The sequence below is a fragment of the Anser brachyrhynchus genome, assembly GCF_964034855.1.
Source record: "Anser brachyrhynchus genome assembly, chromosome: 17".
Taxonomy (NCBI): Eukaryota; Metazoa; Chordata; class Aves; order Anseriformes; family Anatidae; genus Anser; species Anser brachyrhynchus.
In genome coordinates, this window is record NC_137710.1 from 10,570,823 (window position 1) to 10,596,587 (window position 25,765).

The 25,765-nt window shown below is 42.5% G+C and overlaps 2 protein-coding genes and 1 long non-coding RNA gene across 7 annotated transcripts in view; 1 reads left to right on the plus strand and 2 right to left on the minus strand.

The window, feature by feature from the left end:
- SPECC1L (sperm antigen with calponin homology and coiled-coil domains 1 like) overlaps positions 1-1,494 on the minus strand; it is a 70,028-nt gene extending 68,534 nt beyond the window's left edge. The window contains exon 1 of one of the 2 annotated variants that reach the window (XM_080560000.1): positions 1,292-1,494. Coding sequence is in view for 1 of the 2 variants with exons in the window: in XM_080559999.1 (XP_080416125.1) it covers positions 629-654 (26 nt within the window). In the remaining variant the exon portion in view is untranslated. Of the gene's footprint in view, positions 1-628; positions 1,077-1,291 lie in introns of those variants that run through there. The other variant, XM_080559999.1, reaches the window with a different exon arrangement.
- LOC308179626 lies at positions 1,492-8,060 on the plus strand. Of its 3 annotated transcripts, none has more exons than XR_013940448.1 (3): positions 1,492-1,675; positions 3,847-4,045; positions 5,909-8,060. It is a non-coding gene; the product is annotated as an uncharacterized lncRNA (long non-coding RNA). The 3 variants fall into 3 exon arrangements; XR_013940449.1 differs by having other exon boundaries at positions 3,847-3,989; XR_013940450.1 differs by lacking the exon at positions 3,847-4,045 and having other exon boundaries at positions 1,550-1,675.
- Positions 8,061-10,523: 2,463 nt separating this feature from the next.
- Positions 10,524-25,765, minus strand: part of BCR (BCR activator of RhoGEF and GTPase) — a 97,874-nt gene continuing 82,632 nt past the window's right edge. For both annotated transcript variants that reach the window (XM_080559988.1, XM_080559989.1), the window contains 7 exons: positions 17,791-17,850; positions 17,536-17,645; positions 16,558-16,697; positions 14,888-15,022; positions 14,168-14,273; positions 12,977-13,139; positions 10,524-12,415 (listed from right to left, as the gene is read on the minus strand). In XM_080559988.1, coding sequence (XP_080416114.1) covers positions 12,326-12,415; positions 12,977-13,139; positions 14,168-14,273; positions 14,888-15,022; positions 16,558-16,697; positions 17,536-17,645; positions 17,791-17,850 — 804 coding nt within the window. In that variant the 3' untranslated portion in view covers positions 10,524-12,325. The remainder of the gene's footprint in view (positions 12,416-12,976; positions 13,140-14,167; positions 14,274-14,887; positions 15,023-16,557; positions 16,698-17,535; positions 17,646-17,790; positions 17,851-25,765) is intronic.

Below are 25,765 nucleotides of genomic sequence, written 5' to 3' on the forward strand. Positions count from 1 at the left end.
ATGGGAGCCACAGATCCCTGTGGAGGTTTGCCCACTGTGATGCTCCACCATCATCAGGTTCTAATAAAATAGCCCTTCATACCTCTCAAGTAAGAACACAGACATTTTATCAACGCCCAAACAAAAATTCGCATCCACACGTTGCTCCACGTCTTGAGTAGATAAAAGGATTGGGAAACGTGGACTGCAGGGTTTAACTAGATGGCACTGTATTTGACAGAAAATGGATAAGTTTAAACAATTCAGATGAGATGTTTTGTTCTCCACAACCATGTCTTGTACTCAATAAACAAAACAAAAAAAAAGACATGCTTTTTCAGACATATGAAGACATCTGAAAAACATAAGTCTTCCTTTCTCTTCCTTCACACCATCCACCAGCCTAGAAGCTGATTTTTCCACTAACAGAAAATTAAGCAGCATTGTTACAGGGATCAGAAGAACACTCCGGTCTCAGTTTCTCACTTTTAATCTCAGACTCTTTAAAATTAAGTGCTCTTTCCCTTTTTATTAGTTACTACCTAATTACAATCCACTGGAGGAGGGAGGAGGAATTGTATTTTGAGCTACCGGACTACGTTACGACCCACGGAGCGTTAGAAGCAGCCACTGGGTTCAGCTCGCCTACCTTTCAGCAGCCAAAGTCCATACCATTAAATGAGCAGGAAGCACCAGGTCTGTGTTTGTTTTTGGGGTGAGCAGGGCTTGCTCAGGCTACATCCTCCGGCGGAACCTCCGGCTCTTCCCGACACTCTTCTCCCGGAGGAGCCGCAAGCAGCGCGCATTTCTGCCCCAAACCAGCGGCTTTTCGGTCCCCGGCCCAGCCACCCCCCGCCGGCAGGGCGGCGAGATGCTGAGGGAAGCCCGCAGCTCCCGGAGCGGCAGCACCGCGTTATCCCCCCCGCGGACACGGCCCGGGGAGCTCAGCCCGCGGCTCGGTAACGCCGCCCCGCGCCCGGCCCTCCCCCGCCGCCCGCCGTCACCTCACGGCGCCCGGGGGCCGGGCACAAAATGGGCGACGGGGAGGGGGCGGCGGGGCTGTCACGGCCTGGGGGCGGCACGGCGGCCCCTCAGGGCACGGCGGGGAGGAGGAGGAGGAAGAAGAGGAGGAGGAGGAAGAAGAGGAGGAGGAGGAAGGGGAGGAGGAGCCCGGGCCGGGCGGGAAGGAGCTCCCCGCGGCGCGCTGAGGGGCTGCGCAGCCCGAGCCCGCCCCCCAGGCCCCGCCGCGGCCGCCAGAGGAGCCCCCCCCCACCCCCGGCCGGGCTCGGGGCCGTGTGGGCCCGGCACTTACCGGGAGCCGCCGCCTCCTCCCCGCTGCTGCGCGCCGCGGGCCCGGGCTGAGGGGAGCGAGAGGGGAGGGGGGGATGGGAGGGGGGGGGGCCGGGCCGCGCGCGCCGCCGGTGGGAGGCGGAGGGGGCGCGCAGGGGGCGCGCAGGGGGCGCGCGGGCACGGCACCGACCCCTCCGCCCCGCCCCTCCCCTCACGGGCGGGGACGCCGCACTGCGCAGGCGCCAACCCCCCCCCCCTCCTGCCCACTGCCCCCCCACTCCGGCGCCAAGCCCTGGCTGGAGGGGAGGGGGCGCGCGGTCAGGGGCGGCGCATGCGCGCTGCGAGCTTCGCGCCTCCTGAGGAGGGAGGGGGCGATGAGGCGTCTCGCGCCGCACCTGAGGGGCAGGTGGGAACGGGGTCTGGGGGCTTCACCCTGCGCTAGCCCGACGGGACAGAATTACGTTAATTGCGTTAATTACAGCCTTCCCTTGGAGCGAGGAGTAAATGAAGGCGGTTGTAGGGAATGGCTTTGTCTCCTCAGATTACAAGAGCTGTGTGAACGCGAACTTGAGGCTTGTAGCTCCTTCCCAAAGGCCAACGTTTGTGGCTCATGGCTATGAGGGACGTCTGGCTGTTGTGAATACCGAGTGGCTGCAGTTCATAAACTCAAATTACAGCGTTGGCGCTTTGGTGGGAGGTGTAGCACGGTCTGTATTTACAGGCATTGGCTGGAAAGCGGTATGAGCACAGCAACTAAGAAAATGTGCTGATGGGACACATCGCCGTGAAAGTTTCCCCGTCAGGAGTTCTGTTTAGCTCAGACCATGGTGTAAAGCCTCTCTCCCACCAGCAATTCAGCTGTTTTATCAAAAGAAACACTTTGGTACAAGATTGCATCACAGCCTCTCCCCTGAGGTACATTCCTTCCTCGAATTCATAGTGCTGCAGATCGGTGAGGACAAGTATAATTTACAGTCCCCTTGTTATCATGGGTGAAATTTAATTTTTAATATTGTAAATCAAAGTAAATGACATCTAGATTTCATTAGAGTTCCCTTTAAAATTGAGATGATGTTTGCTTCCAGATGTTACAACATAGTTTGATTTACTTTGTGAGGAAAACATTCCTATTTATCTATTTATGAAACCAGTCTTTTATTTAGATGCCCTTCCCAATCCATTTCTCTCAATCTGCCCCTCCTTAGCTGGCAGGGATTCCCTTGGAAGGTTGCTGCACGGACATGGTTTGCTTGTTTGACATTAAACAGCTCCTTTACACTTCAGTGATACTTCCCATTTGGGGTTGAAACGATATGACCAGTGCCGTTCCCGTAGGTTTTTCTGATCCATGACATATTCCAAAAACTGGTGTTCTGTGTTTCTGCTTTTGGAATGAATCCTAAGGGTTACTGGGGCCAGCAGGACTAGAAGTAATTGTCTTTACGTGACACTGGTGAGACCACAGCTCGAGTGCTGTGTTCAGTTTGGGACCCTCACTATGAGAAGGACACTGAGGTGCTGGAATGCATTCAGACAAACAACGAAGGGTCTAGATGACAAGATGTATGAGGAGCAGCTGAGAGAAGTGGGGTTGTTTAGACTGGAGGAGGCTGAGGGGAGAACCCATTGCTCCACAGCCACCTCAAAGGAGGTTGTAGCAAAGTAGGGGGCAGTCTCTTTTCTCAGGTTACAAGTAATAGGATGCCAGGAAATGGCCTCAAGTTGTGCCAGGGGAGTTTTAGATTGTGTATTAGGAAGAATTTGTGGAGAGGATGAGGCATTGGACCGGACTGCCCAGTGAAGTGGTGGAGTCACCATCCCTAGGGTTAATTAAGAGTTGTGTGGATGTGGGGCTTAGGGTCATGGTTTGGTTGTGGACTTGGCGGTGTCAGGTTGATGGTTGGATTTGATGACCTTAAGGATCCTTTCCAACCTAAATGAGTCTATGATTCCAATGACAGCATTACTTCTGTATTAGGGAACGTGAAAAATGTCTGTAATTGTTTTGTGCAATGTATTTCTCACAGCCCGCAAAGTTCTGCTTTCTGTTTTCTAGCAGGAAACAAAACGTGGTTCATTCAGCTCAATGAATGAATGAGCAAGCTGCTAAATGACAATGCATATACCTAATATCTAGTTCAGGAACTTAAAAGGACACTGAAAAATAAAATAAAATAAAAATAATAATACTGCAGCACTGTATCCTTCAAGAGCATTCCAACTGTCTGTTAGGAAAACTTTCTCAGTGTAGTTATGCAGTGGATTAGATTGCCCAAGAGGATTACAGAATCTCCATAATTGGAGGCTTCTAACAAAGAGCAGACAAATGCCTCTCTCGGGAGCAGGGCAGGTACAGCCGATCCTGTCTCAGACGGATAGCTATATGCTGCAGGGCTTCTGAGCAGCGGCTACCTCAGGGCAACCTGCTCAGAGCCACGGGAAGCAATACAAGTGCTGCCTGGAAAATGAAAAGCCACCTGCTTGGGAGTGGACTCTGCAGCGATTTGCAAGAACATCCACAGTTAGGCACTCCTGTGTTGTTTTGCACCCTGAAGTTTTAATTCTTTCTTGTTACAGAGAAGCAGTTACTGTAAATGGCTACCAGCTGAATTTCCTCAAGCTTGTGCCCTGAGATTCAGCTTACGCCAGTAGCTGTGCTGCTCACCCAGGGTCTTCAGATGGCAGAAAGGAGCTAGGAGCAGCTGAGAAGCACCCACCTGGTAATCAGTGAAGAGTTTAATGCAGCACGAGCATGGCTGTGTAAGCAAAGACCCTGGTAAGGAGCCAGCACTAGGGGCAGGACGCAACACCTTCCAGGCTCGCTCAGGGGTATCCTGGTAACATTCAGTGTGGTAGAACTACAGAGATAAGCTTTCTAATTGAGTGAGGGTCATTTTGCAGAACAATTCCACGTTGAAGCTACGTGAAAACTGTTTTGAAATTATATTACACAGATACACCATGGGCAGGAAGTATTAGTAATATTCTCTGAGTTTCCCCTTCTTTTCCCAATTTAGGGGTGGGCACGACGCATTTTTTCTTGACTTGCATCTCATTTCAGTGTAGCTTTAACAACTTTTTTTTTTCTCTAATTTGGATGTTGCATTTGAGACATGACCTTGTGATCCCAACTGGATGAGAATCAGTTTATGAACTTTCAATCAGATATTTATTTTAGAGGGGTTTATATTTTGTACTAATTTTGGACTTTATTAAAACATAAATGTACTTTAATTACATTAATTATTTAAACAACATTTTATTTAAATAAAGCACAGAGAGAAGTTGATTTAAATAACGGATTAAATTTCCACATTGGTTACTACCAAATGCTAATTTAATGTAACATTTAAAGAACCAGAGGCTGAAGCTGATTTCTTAGCAAATATGTAACTACAGCTAACATGCTCTGCACAAAGATGTAAAGTGATGGGGTTTGAGACTGGCTGCATTTTGAGGGAATACTCCTACAAAAGGATTGATACAGACCTGATAACGTATCATTTTGCCCAGCTACTTCCTCCCTTCCACACAAGCTGTTTGTGTATGTCATAATTGCTTTAGTTTAATTCAGCAAGGACCCTGTACTAACCTGTAGCTTTTACTTAAGTAAGACAGCTTTTACCTTGTAAAACATAAAATAGCTTTCATTTTGAAACACCAGTGGTAATTTCCTTACCTCTAGCAAACTCAATCAAATGCAATTGACACATTCAGTTTAATGTAGGCCCAGTTTTTAATTAAATAAGACCCAAAGAACCTGACAAACAGGTACAGGAGATTTTATTTAACATTGTGTACAAAGAAAGGCTACAAATGCCTTAGACTTTTTTTTCCCCCAAGTACAGTTTTTGTGTCCCTTTTTCTTACCACTTATCTCAGAATATTAAAAAAAAAAAAATCCTGAATTACTATTTTTTCCCCTTTTTTCCCCCTTCCTTTTTTCCTCTCTTTGGGCCTAAACTGAAAGATGTTTAGCAGTACTGTTTCAACACCTTTCAGGATTAAGCTATTAGGATTAGGTTGTCTTTTCAAAAACAGAGCACTATGATACTGAAGCACTGACAACAGCAGTATAAAATGTCAAAAACAGACTCTGTAACATGGTAGAGTTAAAACAATGCCAACAATATTAACTCTGAAGAAATCCAAAATTATCCAAACAATAACAAGTTGCTTTTCTTCTACACCTGATAATTTAGCACTAATTATATAATTTAATTGTATTTATATTTAAATAAATAGTCTTATTATCTCCTTTCATTGGAATTCTTCATGGATTATAAACACTTGTAATACTAGAGATAAGAACAAACTACACAACCTACATAGGCAAGAGAAGGCTTAGTTTCATGGTTTTAGCTAGACAGACACAGAAAGGACAACATTTCACAGTGTCCTGCTGTGAGCTCGTACTTAAATTCACCATTTCATTGTGGTGTTCTCAGTCATCCAACAGGAAGATTCCTTACCCTCTTTTTGCTGCCTTGGATAGTTCATTACCACTTTTAGTACTGATATCCCACCTTTTGAAAGATCTGTTCCTGCACAGGTAAGTTTTATCCAGGATTCCAAATTACTTAGCAATTCTACAAGTTTTTGCATGTTACTCTGAAGCCTGATGTAAGATTTCTCCTAGGCTGTGGGAAGCAGTAAAGAAGAGACCAGGGAGTGAATACATTGGAAGAGGCTGTTATGAAGCAATGTTCTTCTGCTATGGCAGCATTTACATCGCATTACTAGCATATGGGAGATTCTTAAGGTATACATCAGTTTTCAGCAACTTCTGTGATCCCTGAAGTTAGCGTAGTCCCAATTTCTCCCAAAATGGGACTGAAATGGAGGAAATTTGAGCTTGTCTATGTAGACTTGATTTTGATAATTCAATTAGGCACTATAAGGAAGGAACTGGATGAGTCTTATCCCATAATTGCCTTCTGGGCCTCACTCAAACTGCCCCAGGGGAGATGCGAGCCTCTAAGGACCAAGGCCATCTGCTCACTGGAGGGGCTCCACCCATTGCGATACTCCTTTTGGGTTATCTGCGGGAAGCTGCTATATTCTCTTCCATATATTCACGGTGGCATAGACTGGTCTTGTAACATTTTGCAGATTAGAGAAATGATTAATCTGTAGAATGCCTTGGAATCTCAGAACACCTTACCATTGGGGAAAGAGATTGCAATTATTACGCAAACAAAAGTTATTGTGGAAAATCCAAAAATAATTCTCCATTCTGATGAATAATTTTGACAAGATGATTTGAGCGTGACTGCAGTCACAACCAAGCAGTAAAGCAAACACTTCTGCTAGGCTTGGGCACTCTGTAATCATATTAATTGAACAGGTGAAAAGAATAGAATCTTATTTATACTTGCAAAACAGGCCTGCACAAGCCCAGAGCTTTAGCAGTACTTGGTACATTCTGAACCAGAAGACTGGAAATATTTTAGTTTCCTTAAGGAATAGCCCTGCTATAAACTGAACCTCCTGCTGCGGTGGCTGTTTCCACAGAATAGAAGACATGGTTGCTGTTGGAAAAGGAGGGGGTCTTTCCTACTGAAAAGTGAAATCTGACAGTAGAAAGTAAGTGACGAGGCAAGTATTTACACGGGTCCCCTGCATGCTTTTACAGTTGTCTCCTCCAATTCTGCTATAACATGGAAACACAAGAAGAATCAACAGTGGCGGCAAACTAAGCCATTTAATAATTTTCTAATTCTTGGCAGTAGCATTTACGTATTTGCTTCACCTAGAAGGCCTAAATCTAGTGAAGGAGAATCAAGATAACACATACGCTCCTGTTTGCTTTGGTCCTTCTGTTTCAACCATTTTATCACTATAGTATGTTGCGGTATCCTAGACTTGCAGCCCAGAAGCAGACTTTAGCTTAAACTATAGTATAACTTCCTGGTTTTGTTAGCATTTTCCTTTGCAGTGGTGTTTCACCTTTGCTAATACATGGACTCTATTGTTCTTCCCTATCTATTTCCACAGGGGAAAAAATGCAGAGAGCAGGTGATAAGCTTTGCTTTCTTAGCACTGAACTGTGAATTTTCAGTAGCAAGAAAGGGATTGCAGCACGTCAGAACTGGGAGGCTACAGTGGCTGAATTCCTAGCGTTCCTATATTAATGTTTATTTACTGGCAAGATAGTCTTTGCTCACAGTATCTGGGGCACAGGCCTTCTTCTGTAACTTGAAAGGAGAATTTGTGCTCTATACAGTTCCAGACGATGTAATCCAAGTGATTCCTAATTATATTTTTTTTCCAGTTGTGCTTCGTTTAGAGCTTCTGTTGATTTTAAGGATGATGCATGTACTTAATTCTGAACATTCATTTCATTCTAGTTCAGAATGGAGAATTGCTAATACTCATTTGAAAGCTCCAGCATCTCAGTTGCACGTACCCTACGTTAAAGGGAGCGGACAGTATCAGATTTATTTTTCAGACTACAGTACTATCAGAATGTTAGCAAAGCTTACAAAGAAAAACATACCTGGACTACAAATTTAAAAGGGAATGAACAAGTTTCTGACTTACTAACTACACCAAAAATTTGATTTGTCTGATCATATCTACTTGTCTTTTCAGATTTTTCTTCGAATGAAGCAAATCCCTTAAATCTAGCATGAATGTATGAATCTTCTGTTACTGCAAGTCCCTGTATTCTTGAAATAAAGTCAAAAGGGAATGGGTAGAGGCCCTTCTTACAAGACTTTCCATTTCTTCCTAAAATTTTCATAATAACAATGCCACATGGTACAGTATTGCCTCAGTAGATCAACAAGCACTGAAACAAAAGGAAGGATTAACAAGTGAGGAATCAGAGAGGGTTGGTTTGTTGTTGTTTTTTCCCATCATATTTTAAGTATCTTTAAAAGCCATGTTGGTCGATTTACATTTTATACATACTTGAAAGAATGGCACATTAAGATAAAGAACATGTTGTCATGCCTTCCAGTGTTATACAGGGGTGACAAGCAAATTTGGAAATCCATGTATGCTTTACAGAACAGTACATTTGTTTAAATAAACTCATAGAAAACTAACATAAACAACTGTAAAACACATTTTAAAACAGGTAAAAAGAATAAACTGTAAAAATACTGCATCTCCCATAAACATACTTTGTGGTTCCACCACCTAGTGGCCAACAAAAAATGTTGCAGTTTTGCTTCATATGGTGCATGCTGATTGCCTTCGATTAGCAAGTGGAAGTCACAATCAAGGCAGGCAGTGGGCATCAGCAAATATAGTGAATGCACTGCTGTATTTCGCCCTTAGCTGATACATTAAAAAATAGCAGCATTAAAATACAGCCTGAAATAGCTTAGCTACTACGTCAACTTGTTAAAATTGTGCAAGAATAAAGAACACCAGCAGCATTTTAATGGATGTGTTTTGATTTGGTTTCAGACACTTTCCTCCCATAAAAAGCACACATAACACGCAAAGCTGAGACTGACCTAGTAATTGTTATTTCTTGACCATCTTTAAAACTCTTTCCCTTATTTTTTTTTTTAATTTAAAAACACATTCAGTGTTAAAAAAAATCTGTGAGAGTTTTAAAATAGTTTTTAAATGCCAGGAAATGGATGCTTACTCCTCTCCTTAAACTGGAGATACACAGACTATCCTAATCACCTGAAAAGTTTTGGTTGAAAGTTTTAATGTTTCACATTGACGTAGCTGAAAGCTACATTTTTAGAAAGGTCTCTCCAATACACTAGAATCAGAGCGAATATAAACTTCCAGTGCACATTTAAAGGGTAATGTTTTGCTAGTTTGCTCATATGTTATATTGTACCTTTTAATGCAGAAAAAGGAAGAGTTAGGTTTTCTGACACAACTCACAAGCGAATACATAAGCATAGAAATCAGAAGGCCTTCTCTAAAGCCAAGTGTTGCAAGTCCCTTTATGTTTAAATATGATAAGGCTTATTAAAACCACAACAAAGTTCAAAAAAAAAAAGCACACCCACAACATCCCTGGGAAAAGAAAAGCCTTTTGGAGATTCTTGATTTCTGAAAACATAAGTCTGTTTGAAAAAGCTTGATTGCAAAATTAAAGGAAATTCAAGAAATCAATTCTCATATTTCAAATCAGTCCATGATTCCATCATTAGCAGTAAGATGTGCTATCTTTTCCAGCCCAAAATTACCAGCTTTGGGGAAAACATATTCATACTTAACAGAAATAATTAATGGGTTAAGTTAAATTAACTTTTTTTTCCCTGATCCACATGCCTGCATGTTAGATAATGTTACATTAGAACTGAGCATTGTAATGAGAGACTAAAAGCAACAACCTGTAACAGTAACCAAAGCAAAAGCTATTTTCTCATGGTTACATACTATAGATCAGTAATTTAATATTAAAATTAACTTCCTATATAAATAAAAATTAAAAAGTTGGGCAAAAGTAAATTGGCACAGTCATTATGGTATTGCTTTCCAGTTTCAACACTGCAAAGAGCAGCCACAAATTCTAAACACCAAAAGGAAAAGGCTATCACCCAACCACCTGGTGTAGTTTGTTGTTTTTTGTTTGTTTTGTGTTTTTTAATTTTTATTTTTATCTTTTCTTTTTAATGAAGTTAACAACAGTGCTACTGTGTCAAATATACCAAACAACAGCTTGGAATGGGTAGGTATGCAGCTAGCAGTCAAAGGATTGTTACAGAACTGCTATGGAAAAATGAGAACAAATACATAAAACCCAAACCACTGAGCATGGTTTCCTGGTCTGCATGACTTTTCTTAAGTCAAAAATTTGCAAGATTGTGACTAATTTTTACCTTCGAAAAGGCAAAAAGAAATTAAATATAAAAAATTTAAGCCTTCAAGTTTCCTTGCCTTCATTCCCTCCCTCCCCCAAAAAGCACCTCCTACTATAAACATTTTTTCTGTTTTCTGGGTTCAGAAGTTGGAATGTAGTGGAAATACATACAATAGAGAAGGAATTTCTAGTTGTACATTACATTACGAAGAAGTTTGCTCCCAGACCTAAGAAGGGATACTAAGCAATATTAAATTCCTATAAGGATCCTTACAAAGCATGCAAAATGTTGATATACTCACAAAATTGGAATTTCTATTTGTTCCTTTTTGAATTTGCAACTTCACAGTACAATAGTTTCTAATATTATGCAGCAGTCAGAATTACATTGACTACAAAACCATTTCCCTTCCATTATTTTTTTCTTTCCATTTGTTTGAAAGACTCTTTTGTTTGTTTGTTTGTTTTATTATTATTATTATTATTATTATTATTACTATATTGTTGTTCTTTTTGTTTGTTTTGGGTTTTGTTTTTCTAATTGAGAGATTGCAGATTACTCATCATCAGAAAACGTGAAATTCAGCATAACGAGGGTTGCTTTCTTCATGGTATTTCCACTCAAATGATGTTGACAACCTAACTATACCAATTACTTCTTTCAAAATCCGTCCCTCCCTCCTTCTTCCCTTGCTGATTCCTTTCCTCATCTTTGAGCTGCACTTTTCTTCTTGCCAGGATGATGGATGGTTGCCGCTAACTGGATGCTGCATAACTGGGTAGGAAGTAAAGGGGGCTGGAGTACTTTATGAAAATGTAATAATTCCCACCTCCCCCAAGATGTTTGGCACAACTGTTTCATAGCCAGAATACTTTGCTCTGGATTAAGCAATTAGATTATGCTTTCAATTCCCTAGACAAATACTGCTGCCCTTTACGCCTATGTAACCCCCATGGCTTTGACCAAGTTAGGCAGGAAAACTCAAAGCTAGTATTTAGCTAGACCTTTTGTACTGCTGTATGTAGTTCCACAGAAATTTCGTCCCTGCCCTTATTTAAAACAAGGTTGAAGTTTCTGAAGAATACACACATGCATGCTACTGGCTAGGTTGTCCATAAAGTACATTCTGACATATTTTATCAAAGTATTTATATCTATCAGAAAAAGACTCTTGTAGAAGCAATGTACAAAGCCTCCAAAAATTCAAGTATCAAAACAAACAAATAAAAAGCTGTTATGACAGAAGTTTGGAGTAAGCAGCCAGCCAACCTGATAGCCACTAATAATTTGTTTTGTCCAGAAATGCTTCAATTATTTTTGCAATGATAACATCATTTCTTTGGAGTGTTGGAAATCAACAGCCTTCCCAATTAATTTTCATTAAGTTTGGCAGGGTCCAAGGAATTCAGCAATCCTCTCTGGATAGTATTGCTCCTGCTTTTATATGCAAACAAACAACACAATCACAAAGCACCGACTCAAATACTCCCTGCCTTTCTTTAATTTGCTGTATTTATTTATACTGTAACATTGTTGGGTCTGGGTACCTTAACCCCCCCCCCAACCAAACATCTGAAGTGCAACATAGGCGAGAGCAGGGCATCTCCTTCCCTAGAGTTTGTATAAACATTTGCAGGGGAGGGGGTGGGCAAGACAAAAAAGAAAAAGTTCTAGTTGTATGCAAAACTGTTCCATTTCTTTAGAACCCTGTTCAAATCAAGACTTGAATTTCTGAGGAGGTAATCTTAGATCCCAGACCCTTCCCTTCTCTCCTCTTCTTGCAAAGCAATGCTATTTTTGTGGCCTAGAACAGTACTTTAAAAACAGCAGTTATTAAAGACACAGTTGTGATAGATCTTTTAACTCCCCCTCACCCAAAAAAGGGTATCCTATCAAGTGGTCCAGTAGAAATCTTGAAGTTTCTTTATGATAAATCCATAAAATGAGGAATACCTTCTGTCACATTTCCAACAAGAATAACAGCCACACTCTGTGGTGCATTTGTTCAAGTGTCTATTGCTCCTTCTAGTGGAGATTCCGCACAGCTCTATCTCCAGTTCAATTCTTTCTGGTTCTACTGATCAAAAGTAGAGATTTTTCTCCTTTCTCTTCAGCTTGTCTCTGGTTAACAAACAACAGAAGCACTGAGGGCCATAATTCCCCAGGACAGGAACAGGCCAGAAATGTCTGAAGAAACACCAGTCTTCTTTTTCTCCGGAGAGGCAGATTTATGCCAAGAGCAGTTTTTTGAGTCCTGTTGGTATCACAGGCGTTTATACCTCTGTGGAAAAGAGAATGCTTTGTCTCTTGCTGTCTGGGGTAGGGATGGTCTCTAGCTGCAGGAAGTACAGAAGGACTTGAACCTGGAAAGAGAATGAAAGAGGTAAAAATAAAACCCTTTTAACTCATTCTCATCCTGGCTATTTTGGATTTGCTATCACTCAATAAAGAAAGTGCAAAACTTGCTGATGAGCTAACAGCTCTGTGCTCCAATTCTCTGCACTGCCTTCAGAAGAAGCAAGGGCCAAGGCTGAATCTATCAAGGATGTTTTTTTTGTGTATCAGTAAAGATAGCTTATGTGTTGAGGAGCATCGTGGAAAAAAACAGACCATCCCTTTTATCCTAGGCTAGAAATACAGCACTGTGAGACAGTTCTCAACAATCTTACTATGCGCTAACAAAGAATGCAGGATGTGTGTGTTGTGACATTTTTTCACGTAAAGCTCTATTTGTACAGATGCAAACTGAACTGCCTGAAAAAACACAGTTCTATAAACAGTCTAAAATGTCTGTGTTGAGGTGAAAGTTGTGCATGAAAAACCTTCATTGAAACAAAAAAGACAGCTGAACTACGCCTTTCTAGAGGACTGCAGTTTCCCAGCTACTGTCTTCAAAATATTCAATAGCACATTTAGCATTTTACCTGGGACATGACTTCTAGTGACCAACTATCAGTCATTGTTATAGGCTGGGTTGGGTTAGCAGGAATTTTACTGTCCTTCTCTGAAGGTCTGAGCAGAGTTGGTCCAAAGACAGTTGCAAGATTATGCAGGGACATCTTGTTGATACTTTCCCTCTCAGCAACCCTAGGAGAAGAAAAAACAGGCAAGGTGGATCTTTATAAATATCTAACTTTGGAAGTGTTCTTAAGTACAAAAACATATTTATTCCTTTTGTAAAAATTTTTGGTATAGACGTTGAAGCAAGCACTCTCTCTGTCCCCAAATTAACTGTATGCATAAGCATTTCTTTGATCTGACAGCCACAGTCTTAGGCATTCTACAGACACAGCTTACTTGGGAAAGAAACTGCTGCTTATTGTCTGGTCAGACAAAAATGGGATAGGAATAAAGGAATGTTTTTCATGCCAGTTTTGTAAGTGAGCAACTGAGGCACATAGGGTAAAAAATTTACCTAAGGGCACAGAAGTCCGCAGCAGAAACAAGTCAAACCCAGATTTCCTGGAATTTAATCCAGAACCTCAGTTACAAGATCATCTCTCATCTTTGCAGTGACAGTCTCTGGTGTGTACAATACAATGTAAATTAAAATGCTGTGTATATATTAAACACATTTATTTTATTACTATCAAACGCATGGAAATTTTTTTCACAGTTACAACCAAATTACAAAGACATAGACAAGATCAGAAAGACTAGTCTAAGCACGGAACTGACAACTCCAGTTAGCAGAAGGACAAAACTGGAATTGTAAAGACATACCATGTTAGATTGCAACACCTTTTGAGACAGGACTCACAAGTCCTTAAACACAGACAAAGCTTCCCAGTTTACACTAAAACCTTTCCAGATGCAGGTGCAGTTTTGCAGAGATATTGCAGCAGGAATTTGCATTTGCACTAGATAAGCCCTGAGACCTTTTTATTACCCCTTTCCTTCAGTTCTAATCTTTCTGGTTTCAGTGAGAATGGAATTCAAGATTTAGCGCTTCACTAAACGAGCATGAGACAATAGTTACCTGATGAGCATTCACAGCAAATCTGCAAATGCTTTTTTATTTGCCTGATTCAGTGTATGTTCAAGGAACAGGCTCCACTTTCCAAAATAAGGTTGTTTTATGCATTAAATAGGTATTTAAAGGATCCAAATATTACCTTTTTAAATGGTCCAAAAGGAAAAGGAATGTCACAAGGTTGGGTTCTGGAAGTGATAACAATAGATTCAACATGCAGCTTTCCTTTGCAACAGGATCTGAAAGTGCTACAAGACAGAAAATAATAAAACATCACCGTAGGCAGTGAATGAGAATTTGACTGACTGCATAATTTACCAAACCAACAGATATGGATGGTCCTGAATGGACTGTACTTGCATCATGGGTTGGAAGGTCAGAGTTGCACTGGATCTTTTCCTTTTATTTCTTAGAGGGGTAGAAAGAGAATCCTTTTCCCTCAAGCAGTTCAAATGCTTTCAGACATTTCATTAGGATCTTTTCATTAGGATGTTTTCCCCTGCATTAATATATTGCAAGGTATATCCCCTCCAAAAAGGACTTCCCTGGAAGACCGAATGAGGAAAAACCAATACGCACAACCTCAACAAGTAGGCTGTCATTCTATTCTTAACCCACCCTTCAGAAACCTGGACATTTTCGACTTATAAAAAAGCATGGTGATTGCCCATCATCAAACCTGGTGCAAGACATCATTCCAGAGCTCATTTCTGAGCTCCTTTTCATTTCCCTTACAGCTTGTTCCAGGCTTCTGTCCAACATTATCAATACGTTTTTTGTACTGCTTCAGGAGCAGCCTCCTACAGGAGAGTGTCTTTAACACAGATGCTGGTTATCAAGGGTTATTTCTGCTACTACCTACCAATGCCCTCCGCAAAGTTGGGGTACAGTTCATCGGTAAAGAGTGGTTCAGGTAGTTCTCGGAAGTACAGTTTCAACGTGCCTGCAATGGCATTAACATCCATCTCGCTCATCATCACTGACACATCCTTGTTATCTGAAAGAGGGAAGAGGGGAAGTAGGGTAAATAAACTGCTGGTCTTGCATTCACTCTTTTGCTTGCTTTGACTCTCTTTGTTTATCCATTGTCTTTGCCCAAACAGCTGAGATTTTTCCTGTTTACATTTCTCCGGATTAAATGAGCTAACTTCTGATAACTGAGAAGTGCTGCACAAATGACTGCAAACAATTTCCAGCTTAAAGTTAACTAGAGGGAAGTTCACACTACCCAGGGTTAGTTATGCTGCGCCAGCAATGGGCCTGATCTGGAACAGGCTCTGCATGACTGTATTTATATGCACTTCAACTTCTTGTTAATGACCACAGTTGTTATTCCAATTCCCTGCCTCAAACAGCTTAGAATAAGAGACTCTGAGGCTGTCTAACTCCCCACTGAGTGTAGCTAAAGAACACAGGCAATTCAGGGCTTGCATTTCAGTTCTGATGCTATTAAGAACAACAAAACCACCTCCTTTGCCAAAAACAAACAGATCAACCAGCAGAGCCAGTGCGGGTTTAATGAAGGTTAGTGCAAAACACCATTTAATGTAAATGCACATAAGTTGTTTTTCAAAATATGAAACACCCTTACTTTACTTGCACTACTGAGGATTCATAAATCAATGTTTTTAGTAGCTTAGGGGGGTTGAAAAGAAAATACAGGAATGAAGAAATTTCACAAACAAACAAACAACAACAATGAACAAAGTGCAGAAAGGGTGAAATCAGGCACCAGGCCTAGACCTCATGACCACTTGCATCAAAAGAGAGCTCAGTGGTCCTTAGGTCACCATGCGGGACTGGAAGTAAGGCAGAAATTTCACTTTTTGTACCACAGCAATCTGGAGGTGTTTCATCTGCCTGGTTTTGGATGCCTTTTGGGACACACATGTCATTCCTTTAAATGCAGAGCACTACAGAGCACTTTTCTGCACAAGATCAAGGAAGGTTTTACAAATGCTGGTATCTGATTTTATAGTCTGCACACATCAATCTAGCCACAGAGTCAAGAAAAAAATATAAAATAAAATCAAGAGCCCTGACCTTGCATCTTCAATTTGGTAAACACCCTGTTCTTCCCAGCCAAGCTTAGATTTTTTTAATATTATTTTTTTCTGGCCTCCTTTCACAAAACATTCTCAAACAATTTCAAGGACTTCTATTAATTTGGAGACCTCACAGCAATAAGGAAAATTACAGCTTCTGATTGCTGCTGCTTCCCCTGAGGAAGGTATCTGCCATTTACAAAGCCTTGGCAAGGCATGCAAACCCACCACGTCATGTCTGCTGGGAGGAATAACAAATGTGTTATTTGGTATGAGGATCCATCCCGTTGTATGTCTTGGGTCATATCTGTAGCTGAAGAATATTAATAAAACATGCAGCCAGGGTTAAAATGATTCTCTGTGAGAGAAAATCTCTACCTCTTAATGCTTCTTGGGGAACAGAAGATTTAAAATAGCACAGCCATCTGACAGGGAGCTCATGCAGGTTCTCACAGCACAAAGGAAAACATCAGACGCAAATACTTACTGACATCAAAGGCAGCTTTCAGAGCCTGGATATCGGTTGCAACCCCAGAGACACGGTAGATGCCCACCTCCTCCATCCCACGTCGCTCTATCTCCTCCACACACTGGCGCACGATGTAAGGCACCTTTGATCTCTCTCTCCTTAAGAAAGCCAGATAGAAGACTTCAGTATAGCCCATGCCCTCAATTCCTGTTACCTCGGCCAGCCAAGCTGGCTGAAATCACCCATCACTTTGCTGTGCAGACCTCTTCTGAACAACAGGGTGGGAGAAAGTCTAAGCAGGTAATCAAAACTGAGCTGAAAAACTCCTTTTAAAACTGGAGAGGGTTTTCTGAGGTCTCAGCCTGGCTCTGGCTGCAGTGCAGCTTGCCCTGAGTGCTAGAGCTTCTGGCCGGGTCCTAGTGCCCCAGAAGTCTCCCTCTCGGCCCAGGTAATCCCAGGATTCCCAAACAGCCCCTGGCTACATAGCAACACTGGTGCTTTCAGACTAATGCAGTTCCAGAGGGAGGAAATACCACACTTCCCAAACTATTTGATGGAACAAACAGGTTTCTTCTGGCAAACAATTCATGACAAAAGATCAGGGGTTAAAACAATACAACAGGATCCAAAAAACTTGAACGTTTCCGATTACGGAAAGGAAATATCACTGTTTAGTGGCTCTGGAAATTTGTGACCAAGTCAAAAACTACTGACTAAAAGGGCAAGGGGCATTTCCGGAACTCAGAAAAGTGATATGCTGAAAGCAAACAACCCTGGGTTTCCAAGCCTGTGCGCATGTTGTTTTTTGACCCATGCAAAAAATGAAGCTCACAAAACGTACGCCATCTCCCTTCTGCAGCAACAGCCATCTGCACTACTACTCAAGTGAAGCAGACTGTACTGACAAATCCCTCAGTGGGGTAAAGACAGGTGCAACCCGCTGGCTAATTGGCTTTCTAGAAAAGCAATAAGGAGAAATTCAACCCATCAGCTCACTTGGTGACAATAGCGATCTTGACCCCAAAGACCCCTGTCTGTTTCCGTGACGGCATCCTTTTCAGGCTAAACTCTCGACTGGTAAACTTCACCGACAGCTTCACTTCAACCTGAATAAAAGAGAACAGCTGTTACATTTCAAACAACATTTTATTTTTTTTCTTTTTTAATTTTTTTAATGTTGCAATGAACAGCAAAGTAATAAACCACATCAAAGGTGCAGAAGCAGTGCTAACTTCTGCTTTCTGTACTTACCCCATTCATTGAGATGACTGTGCGCTGCCAGTCTTTATCCTGCAACGCCTGTGGGTCCAGCTGAAAAACATGGAAGTTACCATGAGCTAGGAACAGGATTCTGAGAAGTCAGCTAGCCTGGAAGGCTTCTGTAAGTGAGCAGTGCTCTACCACTTTCAATGTGTTATTTCATTTCCACAGAAGAAAGACACATTTCAAGGTTTCTCAAGTTTTGAGTAACAGGATACTCAGATATCGTGCCATTCTCTAAGCAGGCTGATAACCCATTTGCATGGAAAATCCAGCAACATGTGTGCCGTATCTGCTCAACAACAAAGGAAAGTTCAGTGAGAAAAATCAATATATGAAAGCTAATAACCTCACATTTCAGAGACAGGAAGACTACATTTATTGCTGTAGTACATGAATAGACAGCCAAATTTGTCCCATCCCAAAGGGCTAGGAGTCAGAAACAGGGAAGCAAGATTTTTGAAAATAAGGCTGATCTGAAATAGAGGAAAACTATTTGTCTTCCTCTCTCTCCCAAGGAGCTGCAGGTCCCCATAACTCTGAGGGAATCTCATTTGTTTTCCGATTTCTTTCATAAAAGAGGCTTTGAAACTAATTTTCAAAGTTCAGAAATGGTATCAGAAATTGAGGTATGTACATATACACAGGAAACTGTCCATCCATGTGTACTTGTATGCTTTACTTCAGTTTGGGAAGCCTTCTCATAGTTTCAACAATCAAAAAAGTTCATTAAATGTAAGCACCGAAGCATTCAAAGCTGACAAGAAAAGGTTATGACCTTTTGTATCAGTTCTCTTGTGCTGAAAAGCAGAACTTTTGTGTAATTTGTTAGTTTAAAAAAGCACAAAAAACATCCACAAACATCTGCTCCAAAAATCAAGAGCAGGTGAAGAGTTATCTGTCTCCTCTTTAAAAAACAACTTTGTCTTTTTCACTAAGTCTAATTCTGTCTGACCTGTCTAGGCTTACAATAGAATTAACACAGGAATGTCAGACAGACACATAGTCAAAAAAAACCCACACCTTACTACAGTGGACACAAAAAGAGCTCTGTATTAAGCTCTCACATTTTTCTATTCTGTAGTAATTTGTAAGCTTTAGATATTGGGCATTTAAAAAGTTTGAATTCATTCAAACTTCATTCATCACAGGACCATTCAAAATTCATTCTTCACAGGGCCAGACGCTCTTTGCCCCTTGCGCACAAGCCTGAAGGAAGACAGAAGTCTGCTACATCACAAAAAGGAGACGGTGAAGCTCATGGGCATCACGCATGAAAGAGATCACGGCTGCTGAACAGCATCTCCTGCAAGAGCTGCTCCTCCCACAGTACCATACAAAGCTCCAAATACATGGCAGAAATCAGATGCTGCAATCTGGTCTCAACTGGGGAAAGTGGACTGCAGTCTTCTAGGGACAGCTGGGGTTGGATGAGTGTGAAATTATTGTACTGAAATAAAAAGCCAGACTTAAGAACTTTATAGCTCTTGGCTAGGAAGCTAATAGCTTCCAAGAAGGGCTCTGTTCCACTGAATTCGGAAGACATAACGACCCTACAGTGAGACAAAGAGAAATATAAAGTGATCCATACAGAGACGAGTAACTTTAAACAAACCAAACCTGCCAGGTTCTGACAGCGAAGGAAGCCAGCTGAAACAGAGAAAGTCAGCCCAGGAATCATGGCAAGCTGTCCCACTTCGACCTGCCTATTATTTTCACTTCACTTTGAGCACAGAGGCAGGAAGAACACCTGGCCCTGCTATTGCAAGAATTCACTAACTAGAAACGTGTTGTGAAGCAAAGCCCTGAGCTCCCATTTTCAGCCTTGCTTGACCTCCTTGGAGTGGCCAGTTGCAGGCTGGCTCAAGTACTCAGACTTAACCCAGCAATTCCAGTGCTTGCTGAAGAGTCCAAACACATCTGATTTTGCCGAAGAGTGGCACTCTCCTCAAGCTATGCTGGCAAAAGAGAGAAAAGAATTTCCTGCATGGGGGACTGCTATCAGCAACCAGAACCCAGCCAAAGCAAGCAGACTTCAGCGCCTCCTGAGATGGCTTTGGGATCCTTGGCTCTGGAACACCTGAGGCACAGTAAGAGTGGACGGAGGCAGCTGCTCTGAGCCCTGTGTTGGGAATTTACTGTTATCAGCAAGCAAAGACACCAGGGCTATTTCTGCAGCACAGTTCCTCCCTCTTACAAAATCCCATATAAAAGCAGAGTTCTCTGCAGGGCAGAAGTAAAAGTTGAAACAATGGCAGCTCCTGTACATTCTGGGAGAGCTTAGATGCAAGCATGCATCTTTCTTTCGATTCTTCAATAAATGAGCCCGGTGCTGCTGTCAGCTACAGAGATGACACATCCCACCACCCCCTGCACCACTTCCCCCAAAAGACAACCAGCAGAGAGAAAAGTTTCTCCCCACTTGCTCACACCACAGAGCCCCCAAGAAGCAACAGATGAGCGAGTCAGGCCAACCTTATCTCCGCGCACTTTGTTACGGACGTGAGCCCACAGCGGGATGCTGCCAGCACACACATGCCTTCCTGTCGAATTGGACCGGTTCCTGTAGGTGCAATTGTGGCAGAAATTCCTGAAGACCTCTTGTAAGGAATAGTCTGCAACCAATAGCTCCCACATTTTGGAACTGCAGAAAGGTCTCTGAGGCCAACGGGCAGCAGCGCTTAGCTTCAGCGCCTCAGCAAACCCAAATAACAGACTGCTTGCCAAGAGGGTTTGCTTTTAACTCTGGCGGAACAGATCCGCCCCCGCCAGTGTGGCTGGCCAAGGTCCCTACAAGTTGGCTAGAATCTAGGCTGTTCTCCCCTGAATTTCCGTGCTGGAAGTTTGGTTCCTTTCAACTACTGCATTCTTTCCCAGAAGCGAGAGGAAACCATTTCTGAAGTGTCTGGTTTCCTATGAAGAGGAACCGTGCTCAGTATTCCTGAAAACTTGACCTCCAGCTGCCTAAAAAGTCATCCCGTTAAGCTGCCAAAATGGCCCTGCTGATCATGCAGTCACAGCTAATCCTCCAAGTCAGAAACAGTTTTCTATATGCTTTTAGAAAGGAGTCACCAAGAGTGTTTTATTTGTAGCAGAGACTGCTTAAGATTTCAGAGAAAGGAGGGTTTTGAATATTTGCAAAAAAGTATAAGGAAGATTCCAGCATGGCCTGGGTTATTTAAGTTATCAGGAATTACCAGTTATGGTTAGATTATGAACAGGGAACTCCTACCACTGTGCAAAACAAAAGTAAGTCAATAAGACATTAAAAATATGAGTCAAAGCCCAGCTCCGTCCCCACAGTGAATGTCATATGGCTACAAAGAGCTAGCAAAAGCAGTGCTCTGGAGCTGAGAGCTCACAGAGAGACACTTCCTTGCTGGGTAAGAACCGAGGCTGAGCAAGGACTGCTGCTGTACGTGCTGCTACCCCTTGCTCCCTGATCTCTGCACTCTGTTTCAGGGCTGGAGGGACCCCTGCGCTCCCCTCCTGCTGGCTGACTCTTGGTAGAGAACAGCTTGTTCCGAACGGAGCCAGGTGGGGAGAATGAGCACTGGGCAGGGGGTCTGGCTGACCTGAGCCAACCCTGCATAAAGCACTGGCAAGAGCAACAATAAAATATTGTACCTGAGGTGTTTTCTAAGTAACAAAGCCAAGTTAATCGAAACTAATAAAAGAGCAAAGCTTGAATAAGTTCTCAGCAATACTGAGTGAAACAGGAAGATCAGGTCTAACAGTCCGATAAAATCACAGTCGGAAATAACAGAGTCAACAGGAAGCACAGAACGTCATTTACACTTGGAGCAAGCTTTTGGTCCTGCGCCTTACAGATGACCGACCTTCTAAGGCCAGCAAGAGCAGCAGCAGGAAAGGGCTGCTGGAGCAGACAGGTTACAGACCAGACTGGAGACAAAGAGTGAGCGAGCATGATGCTCCAGCATGCAGAGGGCCAGTGACAAATGGGGTCATGCTGTCTTTTGGCCTGATTTGGAGAGCAGTGACCTGGAAGAAGGAACACTGAGTGGGAGAATGCAATCTACAGAGTGCCAAAAGGAGGCTGCTCTGAGCGAGCGAGCACACAGCACTCGCTTTACCAGCCCAAGGAGCAGGGAGGCACTGCGAAATGGCTGCCTCTGCATTAATTTGACAGTGAAATTTACTGCACCTCTAAACATTTCCTTCAGTTACTTGGTTTGAGTGACAAAAGGCCCTGTCTCATCTCCACTGAAACCGTGACAGATTGTGTTGTGTTTCTACAACCTAGGCAAATAGGACAGACCTGCTAAGAGCCTCGTGGGCTTTTTCACGCAGTCCCCACCACAAGCACATGCCGCACAGGAAAAATACAGACTAGGCTGCACTCCCCTGGCACCTCCAGTCCTCTTGTGGCCTGTTTTTTGGCATTTGCAGCAGCAAGCTACAGCCCCAAATTTGCTAATGAATCAAGCAAATGGCTCTCTGTATCCTGCACAAAACACAATAGAACAAAGCAGCTTGGCACCACAGGGATTTCTGAGTGCAAGGTTCTAGCACTCATAGCAACTTAGCACTGAATTAAGACAGACAATTAGTGTACAGAAGTCAGCAGAGGCTGAGCGGGCAGAACACAAAGTGATGGGGACCTGGGAAAAAGGCGAACTGAGGACACTGGTCAACAGCAAATGCAAGCCAAGCACTAAGCATGCAGTCTGTGCTCTGCCTTAAGAAACCACCACAGAGATCTTGCTGATTTTTTTTCCCCCCAAAAAAAGAGAAAAGATAACACACAGAAAGAGGGAAAAAGAAAAAAAAAAAAAAGAGCAAAGATGCATCAGTGGAAGTGAAATGCCTGGCAGCAAGAACTGAGGCAACCTTAAAGTTAGTGTGTTTTATGTTATTTACTCGCATTACTTCCTCCCTTTATTAAATCTCCCTGGCAACTTTACACTCCATCAATTTTTAAGTGTAACTGATGTGACATACATGTTGTCAGAGTCTCATTGCTGCTGGAAGCTCCCAGTCCAGCCACAACCCCATTCTTCTCAAAGCTCCCCACTGACATGTTAATCTTTTCCGCCATCACCCTTTAGATATGACCCATTGCCTTCTTCATTTCCACCCAATTTTATTGCTGGAATACTGTTCTGCATGAGCAAACTGTTCAAATGAACTCAAGTGTGTAAAAGGTTTTCTGAGTTGACACTTCGGAGGTACTGCATGTGACTATGTTTTACATGGAAAACAACCTAGATGTCTGTGATTGCCATGCGCACTGCTATGAGACATCCCAGATAATTAAGCAGATAAGAGTGATTGTTTTGCATGGCAACAGAGGAATGATGGCGCGTTGCTACCACTGAATGACTGATCTAAGCTCATATCCTCTCTGATTTTCCAGCACTGCTGCGAGAGAGAAGGAAACAATTTGTCTGAGCTGATCATGCAGAAATAAAAAAAAAAGTAACAAAGGAAGCCACATATCTAGGAGGCACCAACTGGAGGAGATGGATCACAGGATGAAGCACCAGTTTACTCATGCAGTCTGTTCCCAGTGCTGAGGCCAGTTTTGCTGACATATGTGCTCGCCTGGATGCAGAGTCTGAAGACCAAACAAAAGGCTGCTACACTCAAAACATGGGGAGGTGCCTGCCACAAGAAGAACAAAATTCAAAGAGCAAAAGGGCCAGCCACCCAAGTACCAAAGATGGATTGCAGGGTAACAACAGAAAGAAAAATAGTTCAAAATGAGAGGCAAACTGATGCTTAAAACTGAACTAAGCCTCATGCTTCCTGCTATAAAATGATACCTGTTTCCTCCCCCTACCCCAAACTCCCCAACAATCTCAGTTTCAGTGTACCCAGCACTGGCACCTTCTCCCTGTATTTCTCTGAAATATAAGAGAAGCCCCCATCCATGAATACACACTAGGGAAACACCTGCGCATCCAGTGCTGCCATTCCTAGGTCCGACGAGGATTTCACTTGTCTGTGTACCAGAGGTGCTCCCATATTAAAACTTTGTGGTTTTACTTTTGAGGGGAAAAAACTTCCAGATTGGCAAGCCTCATCCCTCTTGAATGTGTCTATAAAAACAGGTAAACAAAATATTCCATAGGAAGAAAAAATAGAAGCAATGGGAGCTATTAAAATCACTGCCCATTCCTGGAAGCTTCTGACTACACGGACCAATTTTCAGTTTTCCTTCCTCCAGTGCCATTATGTAATGGAGAGATTCAGTAAACGTTTCACAGTCAAAACAGCCCTCATCTCCTTGATGCATTGTCTTCATCTTTGCAGCCCAGAAAACTTCGTGAGTCAGAAATCCCAGAGTAGGAAGTTGCAGATTTACAAGAATACATGGCTTAACAATACATTGCAATTTAGCCAACACAGAAATTTTCCTGTTTTAATAGCAGGAAGATGCAGACATGAATATTGATATTCTCAGAGTTTTTAACTACAGGGAATTTTGGAAAAAACTCGCCCAGTTTCACAGACCTTGCCTTTACGTAGGCTGGACTTTGGCTGAATAACAACATTGGCAACAACAAGAAGCCATGGATAAAAACAAAATGGAAAATCCTACCTACACTAGAAATTCTCAATAAAACAAAACAATGTAAAAGCACCTGGGAAAATTCTGAAAGAAAATGAATATAAAACTAATGACAGGAAAAGACGATGACAGAATTAATACCGCTAACTCTAAGTCACAGATTAATTTAAGCATAAAATGCTTTAACAAAATGCACACGTTTTGTGCATAGAAATGCCTATTCTTGTGGGGAAAAATGTTCAAAAAATTAAGATCTTATACCACTCTATGTAAAACATTTGAAGAATTAACAGGGTCAGTGATTCCAGAGTTCTTTAATGAGAGTACACAAATCTCCAGGGCATTTTAGGGCTGAAAACTTGCTTTTTTGTAGTTGCTCAGCTCCACAGAAAATCAGCTTTTGTCAGCAGTAGGGACATGCTTATCTCTGATTAGCCTGAGAAATGTACATAAAAGTCACCCTATACTTGAAAACGTACATACAAACCAAGACATTATTTCAAACACCCACCATGCATTTGGTGGCAAGGCTCTCCCTGAAAATAGCATGGCAGCTTCAGGGCTGCAAGTAGGGAGGGAAAGGAACAGGCCTCACGAAATTCATTTAGACAATGAACCCTTCTAGAGAAACGGTGAGATATGATCCTGCAAGCCACCCTCAATCAGAGCTGTTTCTGAAATCCCACAAATGACAGCCTGTGTGATCATCACTCAAACGCTGGAGGAAGCTGACATACAAGAAGTGGTGAAGAGCTAAAGGTAAATGAAGGAGAACTGGTGATATTTTTCAGTGTGCCAATAAGGAAAAGATATCTGGGCAGGGTCCCTGCTGCTTACAACAGCCAGTCCAGTTTAAAGAATGCATCCTCAGAGCAAATGCTCAAACACTGCCCCTAAAGCTGTGCACAGACAATGCAACAATCTGGAGGAAGAGCAGGAACACATGTTCACCATGACATCCTCCACTGAGGGGCCCGATTTCTCCTGCATGGTGCTTTAGCTCTTTATCACACAGCAGCTCCCTGAGAGCAGCATCCACTTGCAATCATCTCATTGCCTCCCCTATCATATTGCAAATTTGCCACAGAGACAAAGTGTCCCATGCTGATTCACAGTGGTGGAAAAGTTCAAATAATCCATTTATTTCAGAGGCAGCCTGTTGTCATGGACACTAAACTCTGGACACGGCAGTTATCAGGACAATAAGCCTGTCCTCCAAGGCCTCGCTAGCACATCAATCAAGTTCTAGCACATAGGGAAGATAGCGTTTCTTCAGCATGTTTTACAGGGGGGATAGTATATTCATTACTTCCTCTTTTGTCACAAATGGAGTATCCTCAACAGTGCCCAGGGCTCAGTGACCGTGTAGTTACTGTATACTCTGCTAGACGTTTTGAATATAACAGAGAAATCAGAGATTCTCTGATTTAA